The 15,114-nt window shown below is 42.5% G+C and overlaps 1 protein-coding gene across 1 annotated transcript in view; it reads right to left on the reverse strand.

Moving 5' to 3' along the window:
- Positions 1–15,114, reverse strand: part of DCC (DCC netrin 1 receptor) — a 1,677,934-nt gene that overhangs the window by 455,618 nt on the left and 1,207,202 nt on the right. The window contains exon 13 of the mRNA XM_029571056.1: positions 2,093–2,234. Within this exon, the coding sequence (XP_029426916.1) occupies positions 2,093–2,234 (142 nt within the window). The remainder of the gene's footprint in view (positions 1–2,092; positions 2,235–15,114) is intronic.

Genomic DNA, 15,114 nt, shown 5'->3' on the forward strand with positions numbered 1-15,114 from the left:
AAATAAAACACCAAAAGGGAAGGGGCGAGGGAAGGTGGGGTGGGGGGTAGGGAAGTTCCTTCCGAGGCTGCTCCAATTTCAGAGTGGCCTGGGAGGGAATGGGGGAAGGCAACGCGGCTCAGCTGCACCCCCTTGCGCGTGCCGACCCCCGGTTTTATAACATGCGCACGCCTGCACGTGCATATTATAAAATCCCGTGTCCATGTGTGCGCACCGGGTAGCGCACACACATGGGCACGCTCGCATACCTCTTAAAATCTACCCTAGTAGAGGTATCTGTGGTATCTGGAAAATTACTCTAACTATGCCCTTTTTTTTAAATCTCAGGCATTATTCTAGGAAATTTTACAGCAAAATTATGAATCTAGGTCTTTGTATCAATGGTGAGCTGTTCCACAAGAATGGGCCTGCACATGAAAATGCTCCTTGCTTAATTTCAAACAGCTGAATGCTAAGGATATTAAGTAAGGCCTGCTGAAAACAACAGATTTCCTTTGCCAGATATAATTCAGTTGGGGTGAAGAAGCAAGGAAAATGTATATAAATTATATATTTTAAAGTCAACCCTCTGGACAATAGGCAATTAGTGGAGGGCTGCAAGTACTGGCTGTATATGTTCATAAATTTTTATATCTGTGAATAGCTGAGCTGTTGCATCTGAATCATTTGTAATCTTTGCAGTTGATATTTTGGCAGCTTGCTAGTAGAGAGTTACAGTAGTAAATTTGTACTGTAACTACTGCCTACATTAGCATATGCAAATCTTTGCTCAAAAATGGATGGAGAGATTGAATATTTGATAAACAAAAAAAACAACATGACTGACAACATACCGGTAGTTAATGTGCATTTTCATTGTCAGAAAGCTGTCAAAGCATACCCCTAAAATGTTAATCTCCAGTTTAGAAGAGATGTCATAAGAGCCCATGCAAATATGAGGTGAATCAAGTTATAGATGAGGTGTTTTTAGCCATAACAGTTCTTTCTGGTCATGATTTAGTTTCTGAGAGAATAACCAAAGATCTATAAACTGCAGGCCATTATTCAGGTACATATTAGCATCTGTTCAATTCATGCTCATCAAGCAATACATTTGAATATCATCAGCATACATGGTATATGATAGACCTAAGATTTGATCAGGAGCACCAACAGAGTCATATAAACATTAAATAATAATAGAGGGAGGATGGAACCCTGAGGAATACCTGAGAATAACTCAAAGGGTTGCAATAAGATGTGACCCCAGCAGACTTGTTGTTGCCTACCAGACAGGTATGAAGAACACCATGCATTCTGTGACCCCAGTGGCTTCAAGTCTTGATAAAAGCAAATTGTGACCAACAGTATCAAAGGCCACAGAGAGGTTTAAAGAGACCAAGACACAGTCTTGACCAGTATCCAGCATCCTCCTAAATCATTGGATAATGTCAGCAAGGCAGAATCCGTGCTGCATCCTGACCTAAACCCGAATTGCCCTGCTGCTAAGGTATTGTTATCCTCAGTGAATTCTGAGATTTGTCACTCTACTGCTCGTTCTATAAGTTTCCCAATAAAAGATAGGTGGGAGATGGAATGGAGACCTGAAAACTGAGCAAAGTCAGTAAAACATTTCTTCAGGACAGGGCGATTATCGATTAGCACCAATTTTGAGTTGAGTGGGAAACACTCTTTCTGCAAAGGAGCTTCTATAAAAGGAGTCATGCTCTGCTTTATCTTTGAAATTTTTGAATTGGTGGCAGAAGGTTAAGAAACAAGCAACCAATTATGAGCCGGAGACATGTCTAAAAAGGGAAAACCTGTAAGGTAGAATCCAGGGAAACTGGACCTAAGAGATGTTTACAGATTTAGAAATTGAATTGGCAGACTAATTATGATGATAATTTAGAAGCTGGATAATATCTCTGCCAAAGAATAGCAAAAAAGTAATTTAAAAAAAATATATATAAGAATTGCTTTTGATTCAGTTCAATAAATGTCACTTGTCAAGGAAAAGAAAAATCAATGCTCCCTCACAAAGTGGACATATTTTTCACGCCAAAATCATTGAATTCATCAAACATTTTGTAATCATTCGCAAGTGAACACTGACCTGTGAACAAGTACCAGAGGTTGTTTGGCTCCAGAGTTTCGATCTCACCCCTGCGGGTAGTCTTCCTGTGTCGGATTTTGTAGCCCGTAATAAATCCATTTTGGGTTCCTGATGGTGGAGGCAGCCAGCTTACTTTGATACTCTGAAGTAAAAAATAATATAGAGATAGATGCAAGAGTGAAAACATGGACCTCTAGAAACCTGCAATCTGTACGAACAAAGACCATTTACAATGGTGATACACAGAAAAAAAACAAACCTGTACACATACAGTAATTATAACACTGAATGAAGGCAAAAGAGTATAGAATCTAGGGCCCGTTGAGTCATGCTTAGAAATATAAAACTATTAAGGAATGAAATACATCATCATTGGTTGTTAGAATTAAAAAAAAAAAAGATTTGTATTCCGTGACCCTACTCCTGCTCATCAGGCTGGCAGGTCCTGGGAAAACTGCAAAGGAAGCAATCACAGGCCCTGGATAAAGGAATCTTATTCATAACACAATAGCAACACCTGTAGGTGGAATCCAGCGTACTATCATTGTGATGGCTGGGTAATCGAGAGAGGTGGGTGGGAGCTAATCAGAGAAGAAATAAATCAATTACGGCACAAATGTTTATGGTGCTTCAGATTCCTCTCCTTCCCAATCATAAGTAGCAGTGAGCAGGATTGCAGCAGGAACCAACAGGGCTGAACATTCCAATGTAAAGAAAGAATATTCAAGCCAAATAAATAAATAAATAATGCCAGCTGCTTTCATGATAAAAATTCAGACGCCATTAGAATTATACTCAGTCTTGGAGTTGATCAGTTATTGGTGTAGCTGTTATTTTTGTGTCATAGGTGTTATAATTACTGGAACTTATTGAGAGCTTTTTGATGCCACAAGCATGAATGAAAGGAACAATTAGGTACTGAGACTGTTGCTGAATCACGCATTAAATTCAGATTTACTGTAGAAAAAATAGCATTAAAAACTCCATTGCTTTCAGTACAAACAAGCAGTGCATAATAATCTGTAATTATGTCCTATTTAACTTAATAAGTATGATTATCAGGCAAGATTTGACATATGAGCTAGTGATTTTTATACCTAGCAACATTAGTTCAAAACTCCTATACATTTTCCAACCCCCGAGGAGGGCTGTCTAGACTGAGAGACTCTTGTTACTTTTATCTGTCACTCCTGTGTTTGTGAGCCAAGCAAGGAGGTGATAGTACTAAAAGAGTTTTAATTTCTAGTATAGGTGGGAGGGGGGCAGGGGGGCAGGGGTGTGACCATATCCTAGGGAAATGCTAATAACTTTTGGATTGTGTTAAATGCATATTTCCCTGTGAGTGTCAGCTAATTGCCAGACATTTAAAGGGTTAAGCAGGAAACTACTGTTGATAATCATCAGAGCCGTTCTGATTAAATCAATGACAATAATTAACAATTGACAATAATTAACAAAGAGAAATCAGCCACAGGTAAAGCTGTTTGGAGGTCTATGGAATATTCTTCCAAGAGAGGCAAAATGGTATCTGGGTTATTGTGCATTTAGGGTGATTGCAAAAATATAGTGTTCTTGCTGTTAGAACATGTTTAAACCCAGTGTTGGTCTTACTCCTCAAGGAATTTAATGATGGTTTTGGGAAGAATTTTCATTAAACTACTACTTTTCTGGATTATGTTTGGGGCTTATGTCTTAATATTTAGTTTCTTGTTACTTTGAATCTATTGCCTTAACATATTTTATTAATATTAATTCATAGAAACATAGAAACATGATGGCAGAAAAAGACTGTATGGCCCATCTAGTCTGTCCATTCGTCCAATTAATTTAGCATTTTAATTCCCATCACATCCTTAGAGATCCCTTGTATTTATCCTATGCTTTCTTGAATTCAGATATTGTTTTATCTCCACCACTTCCACTGGGCCATGCATCCACAACCCTCGTTGTAATGAAATATTTCCTAAGAATATGCATGAGTCTGCCCTTTTCAACCTCATTACATGACCCCTTGTTCTAGAGCTTCCTTTCCATTGGAAACAACTCAGTTCCTGTGCATGGAAACCTTTGAAATATTTGAATGTCTCTATCATATCTCCACTATTTCGCCTTTCCTTCAGGGTGTACATGTTTATTAAGTCTATCCCTATGGACTTGCTTTAGAATGAAGAGCACTGATCATTTTGGTAGCCATCCTCTGGACCAACTTCATCCTGTTTATATCTTTTCAAAGGTTTGGTTTCCAGAATTGTACGCAGCATTCCAAGGGACCTATACAGGGTCAATATTGCTTCACTTTTTCAGCCGACTATTCCTCTCCCTATGTACCCAAACATCTTTCCGGCTTTTACTGTTGCTTTATCCACCTGTTTGGCTACCTTAAAATCATCAGATACAATTACTCATAGAAGAACCCGTTCTTCCTTTGGGCTTAGAAGAATAAAACCTCCAATACTGTACCTTTCCCTTGGGTTTTTGCATCCTAAATGCATTACTCTACATTTTTTAGAATTAAATCTGAACTGTCAGACCTTAGACTATTCCTCATGCTTCGCTAAATCCCTTCTCATATTTTACACACCTTCCTGGCAGTTCACCCTATTACAGATTTTGGTATCAATACTTCTATTATGTCACTCACAAAAATGTGGACCGATCCCTGAGGCACACCACTAGTAACATCCCCCTTCTCAAAGAAAACTTCATTTACTACTAACTTTTGTTGCCTCCCACTCAGCCAGTTTCTAACCCAGTCAGTCATTCTAGGTTCTATACCAAGGGCACTCAATTTATTTATAATTCTTCTATGTCAAAGGCTGTTCTGAAATCCAAGTACACTACGTCTAGCACTATCCCTTAATCGAACTCTCTGGTCACCCAATCAAAGAAATTGATCAGATTGTTCAAATAAGATATACCTCTGGTAAAACCATGCTGCCTCAGATCTTGCAATCCACTGGATTCCAAAATTTGCAATATCCTCTGTTTTAACAGTGATTCCATTAGCTTTCTCACCACAGAGGTCAGAATAACCAGCCCGTAGTTCCCAGCCTTCTCCTTCCTTCCACTTTTAGGACTAGGAACAAAAACCGCCTTTATTCCAGTCCTCTGGGACTAATCTAAACTTTAAAATAATGAAAATGTCAGCCAGGAGAGCTGCCAGGACATCTCTAAGTTCCTTTAGTACCCTTAGTTGAATGCCATCCAGTCCCATCACCTTAACTACTATACGTTTAGTTAGCACTTCCCAAAAACACTGTTCCAAAAACTGATTGAGAAACAGCGTGTTAATGAGGAGCTAACTTAACTTAGATAAGGTGATGGGATCGGATTTGTTGTACTCAAGGACCGGAGATGACTACAATTATGCTAACTTTTAATAAAATCAGTTGACAACTCTATGTGCGCCAAAGCCAGGAGATATGTACGTGACTCAACACAGCGCATGCCACGCGGATTTTAAAATATGCACCTGTATGCGCATATCACCTGGTATGTACATACACATTTTTTTCACCAAAAGGGGCAGGGTCTGGGTATGGGCTCAGCAGGGCATGGGCAGACCAGAACTGCACCATGAAGTCTGTGCACAAGTGTTTACGGGCACAAGCATGCACTGGTGTCCCCTACCACATAACTTTACTTCTGCAATTGACAGCATGTAAGCCATGTAACAAAAACAGCTAGGCTAGTCAGCAGGGTTTGAAGACTTGGGACTAATAGGGTAAAAGGGAAGCAAGTTAGCTGAGGGATTTAGGAAGTCTTCACTTTTACTGGGCCAAACTGGGAACAAACTAGGGAAACAGGTAATAGGGGTGTGCATTCATTTCTTACGTATTTGTAATCCGCAACATATAGGGCCATATTCGTTGTATTCGTGGGGAAGCGAAACATATCGCAATTCCCCACGAATACAACGAATCTTCGCCGGATTATTCGGCTGTCTAAAGAGCCAATTTAAACAAACCCCCCACCCTCCTGACCCCCCCAAGACTTACCAAAACTCCCTGGTGGTCCAGCGAGGGGTCTGGGAGCCATCTCCTGCACTCACACCCTCGACTGCCAGTATTCAAAATGGCACCGATAGCCTTTGACCTTCTATGTCACAGGGGCTATCGGTGCCATTCGTCAGCCCCTGTCACATGGTAGCAGCAATGGATGGCACCATAAATACCAAGTGGGGTGTGTTTTGCCTCTGCAGTGTATATATAGATTTCTTACACTGTCATCCTGTGTCATCTTATGACATTGCTTAGCTTAGAGACTCTGCAGGTTGTAGAGTTCCTTTTCATGATTGATTATTGTTTGAATGTTTCTGAGCTCCCTATTCCTGTTTTTGCTCTCTCTACTCTGTGTTCACTTATTTATTTATTTAATAGTTTTTATATAACGACTTTTCATGCAAACATATCAAATCGGTTTACGGTAGTTAGCAATTAATCATTTAAAAATATTTGCATTTCCAAAGAAGAAAGAAGTAAATACATTATTTCATAATATAATTAATAGGGATGTAAATCATTTTTCTGACGATTGAAAATATTGTACGATATTTTCAAACTCGTCAGAAATCGGGGGCTGCCCGAAACCGATAGGCCTGCGCCATTTTTAAAGATGGCACGGGCCATCCAGTGCTCCTACCATGTGACAGGGGACGGCCAATGGCACGGATACCCTGTCACATGGAAAAGGCAAAGGGCCATTGGCGCCATTTTGATTAGTGGCAGCCGATGGCCCGAGAGCAGGAGATGGCTACCATGACCCCCTCTGGACCACCAGGTAATTTTAAAACGTTTTTTTTGGGGGGGGATCGAGAGGGTGGGGGAAGCTAAAGGATATGTTTTAAAGGGTCGGGGTGGGTTTATTGTTTATCAGCTCGGGCGCAGCCTATAAAAAAAAAAACAGATTGGGCTGCATGAAAAAGATTTCACTATGGTCCCCGAACCAGGAATCGGAACCGATTCCGGTTCTGATTCACATCTCTAATAATTAATATAGCAAACTAAATAATATGCTAAATAATCAAAATTTAAACACTTAGGGGTTGATTTTAAAAAATTGTGCGATCGCGTACTTTTGTTCACACACCAGGCGCGAACAAAAGTACGCTGGATTTTATAAGATACGCGCGTAGCCGCGCGTACTTATAAAATCCAGGGTCGTCGCGCGCAAGGGGCTGCACATTTGTGCAACCTGCGCGTGCCGAGCCCAGCGCACGCTGCCTGTTCCCTCCGAGGCCGCTCCGATTTCGGAGCGGCCTCAGAGGGAACTTTCCTTCGCCCTCCCCCCACCTTCCCCTCCCTTCCCCTACCTAACCCACCCCCCCGGCCCTATCTAACCCCCCCCTTAACTTTGCACGCGCCGGCCGGCAGCCCCACTCTGTGTTCCGGTCCCGGGGGCTGGTCTGGAGGCCGCGGCCATGCCCCCGGAACACCCCCGGGCCGGAACCACGCCCGCGTCACCGCCCCCGAAACGCTGCATCACGCACGTCGCCACCCCCAAAACGCCGCGCCACTCCGGCCATGCCCCTGACATGCCCCCAACACGCCCCTTTTAGAAAGCATCGGAAGGATTTACGCGCACAGGGCTTTTAAAATCCGCCCCTTAGTTAGTATATGTTATTATTTGGGATAGTTGTGGGTGGATCCTTGGGCCAGTGGCAGATGACCACGCTCCTGGGGGGGGGGGGGAGATCCTGAGAGGGACCACCAGTCAGGCTCAGAGTTGGGAGACAGACACACACTAGTTCTTTTATTAAACTGTTTAAGTGAACCACCAGAGGTGGCAGTAGTGAGCTGGAAGAGCCCGGCTGGGCTGTAGTCCCTCAGGCACTGGAACAGTGATCCCAGGATGGCTGTAGAGAAACTGAATAGAGTGAGTAGGCAGAGTATGCAGAGTTCAGGAACAAAACCTTGATGGTAACACTCACACAATAGTCTCTTGAAGCAGCTCAGAGGCTGGAATGAAGTAGGCCCTCGAGGAGCGAGTACCTGGTTCCAGGGAAAACTCTGAGAGAGAGATGGTAACTCACTGGTTTTGTAGGCAGCGGTGACTTCCTGGCAGAAGTTGTATTTGGTAGCAGGTCCGAGAAAGTAGGCCCTCGAGGAGCAAGTACCAGTTCCAGACTGCGACCTGAAAGGCAAGAGAGAGAGCGAGGCCCCCGAGGAGTGGGTATACCTGGTAAGTCCGAGGAGGCAGAGTAGCAAGGTATGCAGAGAGCGAATCCCATCCGCAGCGATACCTGGAGGAAGCCCTTGCTAACTCGAATAGCAAGCAAAAACGAAGACCTTAAGTATCCGGTGAGGATGACGTCATCTCAGGGGGATGCCCCTGAGGCTCGCATCACAGCTGGTACTTGAGTCGAGGCTGCGCCGTGCGTGTGCCTTAGGCCTCAGGAGAACATAGCGGAAGGCAGCGTCTAGCCAGTCCGGGGTTGCCGGAGTAGGTCGGCAAGATCACGCCGCGGCAGCCAAACTTCCATCAACCAAAGAGGGAGTCACCAAAGAGGTAAGGTGGGCGGAGTGGAGACGTCAGGCAGCGACGGTCGCAACAGTATAGTTAGGTTAGAGTATAATAAAAATAAAAATATACATTACCTTGGTATTAAATCAGAAATGTAAGATAATTATGCTAACAACTCTTGGTAGGCTTGTTTAAAAAGCCAAGTCTTCTTCCTATTGATCTCTTGACCAAAAGCAGCCTTGGACTGATTCATTTCATCTGGGGCTTTCAATTGCAAGAGAGCTCTTGGCAAGCTAACAGTTCATTTTTGATTAATGAAATAAGATTGTTTAGAAAGCAAGTCAAGGTCTTTTATTTTAATGAAGAATATGCTAACTGATTGATGTAATGTTATATTGTTTTATATGTGTATATTGTTTGTGAGTCAATCAATTTCTTGAGATCTCAGAATACAAAATTTGCTAAATAAATAAATACAAGCTCTGAGAAGCATAATTTTTTTCACCTGTCATTCATTATTAAACCACAGCTACCATCATCTTTCAAAAAAATGTATTATAGCTGTATCTGTCTTTCCTATCGTGCAGCTACTCTTGGGACATTCTTATCCTTGGTGAATGTTGAAAAGTTCTTAATTCAAATAGATACTTTTGATAACCAAGAGCTGTGTTTATCGGATATCTGTAGATGGGGAAGAAGTTTAACTACTGAAGGCAGTACAAGGAGCGAGCAACAGAAGAGCACCCAGTGTCACAGCATGGACAACAGGTGAAAGAGGAGACAGAGAAGGGAGCACCAGATGAGCAACATTTGACACTGTGTGGACATCTGGAGGAGGAGAACCAATATGATCTGATTCAGTCACACATGGCAGAGCTCCTTGGCTCTCAGAGGGAAGAGGACATGTAGGCCATTCCAGTGGAGAAGTGAATAATGGACCTGAATGCTCGAGTGGTGAAGGAGATTGGTAGCCTGAGACATGACCTGTAGGACCTGAGCAATGTGATAAAAGAAGAGATACGGGGTAGGGATGTGAATTGTTTTTCTGCAACATAGGCTTGGCGTGCACAGGAGGAGCTTGGGGCAGGTTTTCGGGGGATACGTGTGTATCTTACGCGCGTACCCCTTTGAAAATCTGCCCCACCGTGTTCATTTAAAGCATTATTAAGATTGAGGGGGATATTCTTAATGTAGCAAGGGAAACATGATGGGGTTCTGAATGAAAGTTAATAGGGCGGGGGCGAGGAAATTTCAATCCAGATTTGTGTTATATTTTGGGGAGGGTGTGTATGAGTCATTGGGTGTTTTGGTAGGCTTTGGTGAACATCCAGGTTTTAAGTTCCTTTTTGAAGGTTTTTAGGTTTGGTTGAGTTCTTAGTTCTGTTGGGAGGGTGTTCCAGAGTTTGGGGCTGCCGAGGGATATGGCTCTTTCACGGGTTGAGGTTAGTTGTTTGGAGTGCGCAGGTGGGATTTTCAGAAGGCCTTTGTTGGTTGAGTGGAGGTTTCATTGAGGTGTGTGTATTTTTATTGTTTTACTTAACCAGTTGGTTTGTTCTTCATATATTGTTTTGTGCAGTAGTGTCAGTATTTTGTAATCTTTACGATGTTTTATTGGGAGCCAATGTAGAGCCATGAGAATTGGCGTAATATGTTCGTGCTTTTTTGTTCCTGTGAGGATTCTGGCGGCAGTCTTTTATAAGATTTGTAGTGGGCGAATGGTGAAGAGTGGTAATCCAAATAATAGGGAGTTGCAATAATCCAGGTTGGAAAAGATGAATAGTTGAAGGACTGTTCTGAAGTCATCTGGAGTAAGGAACGGTTTTAATCATCTTAGTGTGAGTAGTTTGTAGAATCCTTCCTTAATTTTATTCGTGATGTGGTTCTTGAAGGATAATTTCTTGTCGATGATGACTCCTAAGTTACGAGCATGTGAGACCTGGGAGATTTCTGTCTTTTGGTTCTCTATGTTGAGCGGTGGTGAGGGTGATGGTGTGTTTTTCCTATCCAGGAGAATTATTTCTGTCTTTTCGATGTTTATTATGAGTTTCATGTTGGTTAATAGTTGTTTTATTTTGGAGAGATGTGAGGCTGTTTTCTTGTAGGTTTCTTCCAGAGTATTTTGGATTGGGATTAGTATTTGGATGTCATCCGCGAATAGGAAGTGGGTAAGCCCTAGGTCAGATAGAAAGTGACAAAGCGGGAGAAGGTATATGTTAAAAAGGGTTGCAGATAGTACAGAGCCTTGAGGAACACCAGTGTTTAGGTTTATTTTCTTCAAGAGGGTATTATTTATTAATACCTGGTAGCTTCTGTGTGATAGGACAAGAACCATTGCAAAGTTTTCTCAGTTAATCCTATTTCAGTCAGTTGATCCATAAGGATTACATGGTTTACAGTATTGAATGCGGCTGATAGGTCTTGGAGGATTAATAGGTAGCTTTGGCCATTTTCGAAGCCTCTGAGCACAGAGTGGCTTAGAGAGAGGAGTAGTGTTTCACTGTTCACATATTTTCTGAAACCAAATTTTGTGGGGAATAGGATATTGTTCTTTTCTAGGTGGTAGGATAGTTGGGAGTGGACGATCTTTTCAATAATTTTGGCGATGAAGGGTAGGTTAGATATAGGTCGATAGTTTAAAGGGTTGTTTGGGTCTAGGTTGGTCCTTTTTAAAATGGGTTTGGCAACAGCTGATTTTAATAAGTCCGGGTAGTTTCCTTCTACGAGGGATAGGTTAACTATGTTGGTTATAGTTTTAGTTATTGATGCTTCACTAGCTTCTATAGTTTTGATCATTGGTATAGGTATGCTGTCAATGGGGTGATTTGCTGGATTCATTTTTTTGATGATTGATTGTATTTCCAGTGATGAGGCTTCATCGAATTCGGACCAGATTGGGGTTTGATTGGTATGCATTTTGATGGTTTGGAGGTTGCCGTTGAGGTTGTTGTTGATTTTCTTGTCAAATAATTTGGCAAATTCATTGCTTTTGTTCTTGTGGAGTGTTTTCTGATCATTTGGGGATTTGCTGAGATTTTGGACAATGGTGAAGAGCATTCTATAGGGTTATGTTGGAATTTATTAATTTTTTGTGAGTAGAGTTCCTTTTTTGCATTGTGTATAAGTTTTTTTGTAGTGGGCTAAGTGTGTTCGGTAGGCGTTAAGTAGTGGGGTTGTTTTGTTCTTGCGCCAGGCCTTCTCTTTTCTTCTGAGTTCATGTTATTATTTTATTATGGTGTTACATTATTCTGTTATTCTGTTATTATTATTATTATTATGTTATTATTATTATTATTATGTTATTGTTATTATTAGTATTTTATTATGGTGCCTAGATCTCTTTCATGGGTGGAACTCTTAATATGGAACCTAACATCGTGTCACTATAGCATGGGTTATTTTTGCCTATATGTATCACCTTGCACTTATCCACATTAAATTTCATCTGCCATTTGGATGCCCAATTTTCCAGTCTCACAAGGTCCTTCTGTAATTTATTACAATCTGCTTGTGATTTAACTACCCTGAATAATTTTGTATCATATGCTCATCATATTACTTTACAGATCATTTATAAATATTGAAAAGCATGGGTCCCAGTATAGATCCCTGAGGCACTCCACTGCCAATCCCCCTCCATTAAGAAAATTGTCCATTTTATCCTACACTTTGTTTCCTGGCTTTTAACCAGTTTGTAATCCATAAAAGGACATTGCCACCTATCCCACAGTTTCCAACACACACAGATATTCACGCTGTATCTCTTCCTACCCACATACAATTACACACACCACACACTCTCTTTCTCACATGCAATCACACACATGCTCACTTTCTCCCCATATGAAATTACACTTACACATGGCAAACATATTTGCTTACATGACTTGTGGCTGCCTACCTCTATCAGTAGTAGCCATGGCAGCCGCTCAGCTGCTATTCACTGCCATGCTATGTTGTTGCTGCCATGCCAGTAAAAATGGCTTGGGTGCTACTCATGGCACACATGCCATAGGTTGCTGATCCCTGTTCTGGCACATAAGTACAGTTTATTGAAATCCACATTGCCTTAATAATGGGCCTAGCATTTGCTATCTCCAAACAAATAGGAACTGCACAACTCTCTGCAGATATCTGCCTGTTTACATGCAAAAAGAAAACAATTAACATTCATACACCCCTTCACCAGCTTTCCAAGCCAGCCCTGATCTACTGCTTCAAATCTGTTTATGCAAATTGAGATGAGAGAAGAGCAACTGTAGCTCAGCGAGCTTATTTTACATAGTTTTACTCTGCCACACACCTGCCAGCATTCAGCACTATCAGAAGATAGTTTATCTTTTGGAAGACCCGGGGTAGCTATCAATACCTGCATCAAATTTTCAATTAAAAGTGCAACAATTATGCACCTAATTGATTAACAATTAGGAGCACCTGTAGTTAGCCATAATTTTAATTACTGATTACACCAGAGTTGCTTACTGAAAATGATATCTGCCTTAGAGTTTAGGGATTAAGGGCTTATAAGTAGGAAGCGCAAGAATTCCAATATAATTAGCACATTAAGATTCAGATTAAAACTGATTCTCTAAATATTTCAAAGGATTTCTATTTAAACAATATTAATGTACTTTTCTTTAATTATGCAGTCTGAATATTTCCGAGGCTGCCTATTAATCATTCCAATGCAGTTAATCCCTTGCTTTACCAGGGGATGCAGAGTAGAGCTAATCAGAATATTAATTCTTCCTGAGAACCGATTATAACAACAATGAAAGCAACAGAATAATGGATCTCATCTGTGGGCTTTATTTTGTATTTGTAAAATAAAGGAATAAAAATTGTTAAATGACAGTTTATTGTCCACTAGATGACTGTTGCTTGTAGTAAGTGTTTCAATCCTATCTAGCCTTTGCATATCTATACAGAGTTTTGTATATTATCAAGGGAACACTTTTCAGATTTTGGAACAAAATCCACGGATGCTTTTTATCAGAACTTTGCCTCAGTTTTCAAAGTGAACATGTTGTGTTCCGCGGCCGTGGCGCCCCACGACCGTGGCCCCCTACCTGATTTGCGGCGTTCCTTCACCGCGGGAGCCCCGGGGGAGGGCTCCAATTCGGGCCTCCGTGTCCGCGCGGCCTCCGGTGCTGCTTGCTACAGGGGAGCCGTCCTGCTCCCCCCTTGCGGCATCCAGCGGCATCTCCCCTCCGCGGGGGAAATCCAAGATGGCCGCCGCCATCCTTAGGCATGAGGCCGCGCCTCCTCCACAGATTTAAAGGGACCCAATCCCTTTAAATGGCTTCACCTGTTCTCTATCAGCCAGTGCAGGGGAAGTATATAAGGCAGCTTCCTCTGCTCATCCAGTGACTTGGCAACGTCCTCCAGCGCTGTCTAGTCTGCTTGCTTCGGTGAGTTCCTTGAGCTTGGATTGCTGTCCTCTTCGTCTTGGTGTTCCCGATTCCTGACTTCGGATTGGCTTACGGTGATTCTCTGGTGTACGACTTCAGATTGGCAAGCGGTGATTCTCTGGTGCACGACTTCGGACTGGTGAGCGACGACCCTCTGGCACTCGACCTAGGACTCCTCCCAGACTACCATCTCCAAGGGCCCACCTAAGTCCCAGCGGCCCGGGTCCCTACGGGCTCCTCCCGGGGGGACCACGGGCTTCGAGGGTGAAGCTCCAGTAAGCCCTTGCACCGACTCTTGACCTCTCAAAGGTCCACCTAAGTCCCAGTGGTCTGGATTCCTATGGGCTCCTCCTGGGGGGAGGAGCCCATAGGAATCCAGACCACTGGGGGGGCACAGACTTCCAGGGGTGAAGACTCAGCTCCTCTTCCCATCCCTTCATCCGTCTCCACCGCTGTCTCAGTCTCCAGTGCCAAGGGTCAGCTCGTCCCGTCTTCGGCTCTGCCTCGCCTCACGACGAGAGAACCTATGGATCCTCCGAAAGGTATACCATCCTCCTGTCGGCCAAGGGTTCACAAGCCTGAGCGCTACAGAACATATATGGATCTTCTCTTTGAATCTTGCCATTGGTACAAAGCATCCATGCACATTTGCACCTGCTTTTTCTGTGAGGACTTGTTTTTTCTACAATTCAAGTAGAGATGAATATAAAAGCTACACATGCTATTTCCTACCCCAACTAAAATATGTAATCCTCTTCTTAATGTGGCTAATAGTATACATTTTGTGGAAATATGTGCATACTGCTAGCTATATTGAGGGAACGACATTTTTTTACCTCCACATTTTACATGAATAAATCACTAGTTTCCCAATTAAATTACTTGGATAATTGCCCTCGTTAGAGATAGAACCAGGATACAGTAACACGCTGCAAACCACAGCGGGCTGCACCTCAGTCAGTGTCCCTTAACTCTTGATCCCAGACACAGCACTATGTCCTGTGATCTGCTGGGGCCACCCAGCATGGCTCCTGGCATCCTTTTTCTTTGCTGCATCTTGCTGCTCTGACTAAAGACCCATAGCAACTCACCAGCTTTATAGGGCCAGTGCCCAGGATTTCCTGTAGTGCGGACTGATAACATCAAGCACTG

Source organism: Rhinatrema bivittatum, chromosome 1 (assembly GCF_901001135.1).
Source record: "Rhinatrema bivittatum chromosome 1, aRhiBiv1.1, whole genome shotgun sequence".
NCBI classification, from domain to species: Eukaryota; Metazoa; Chordata; class Amphibia; order Gymnophiona; family Rhinatrematidae; genus Rhinatrema; species Rhinatrema bivittatum.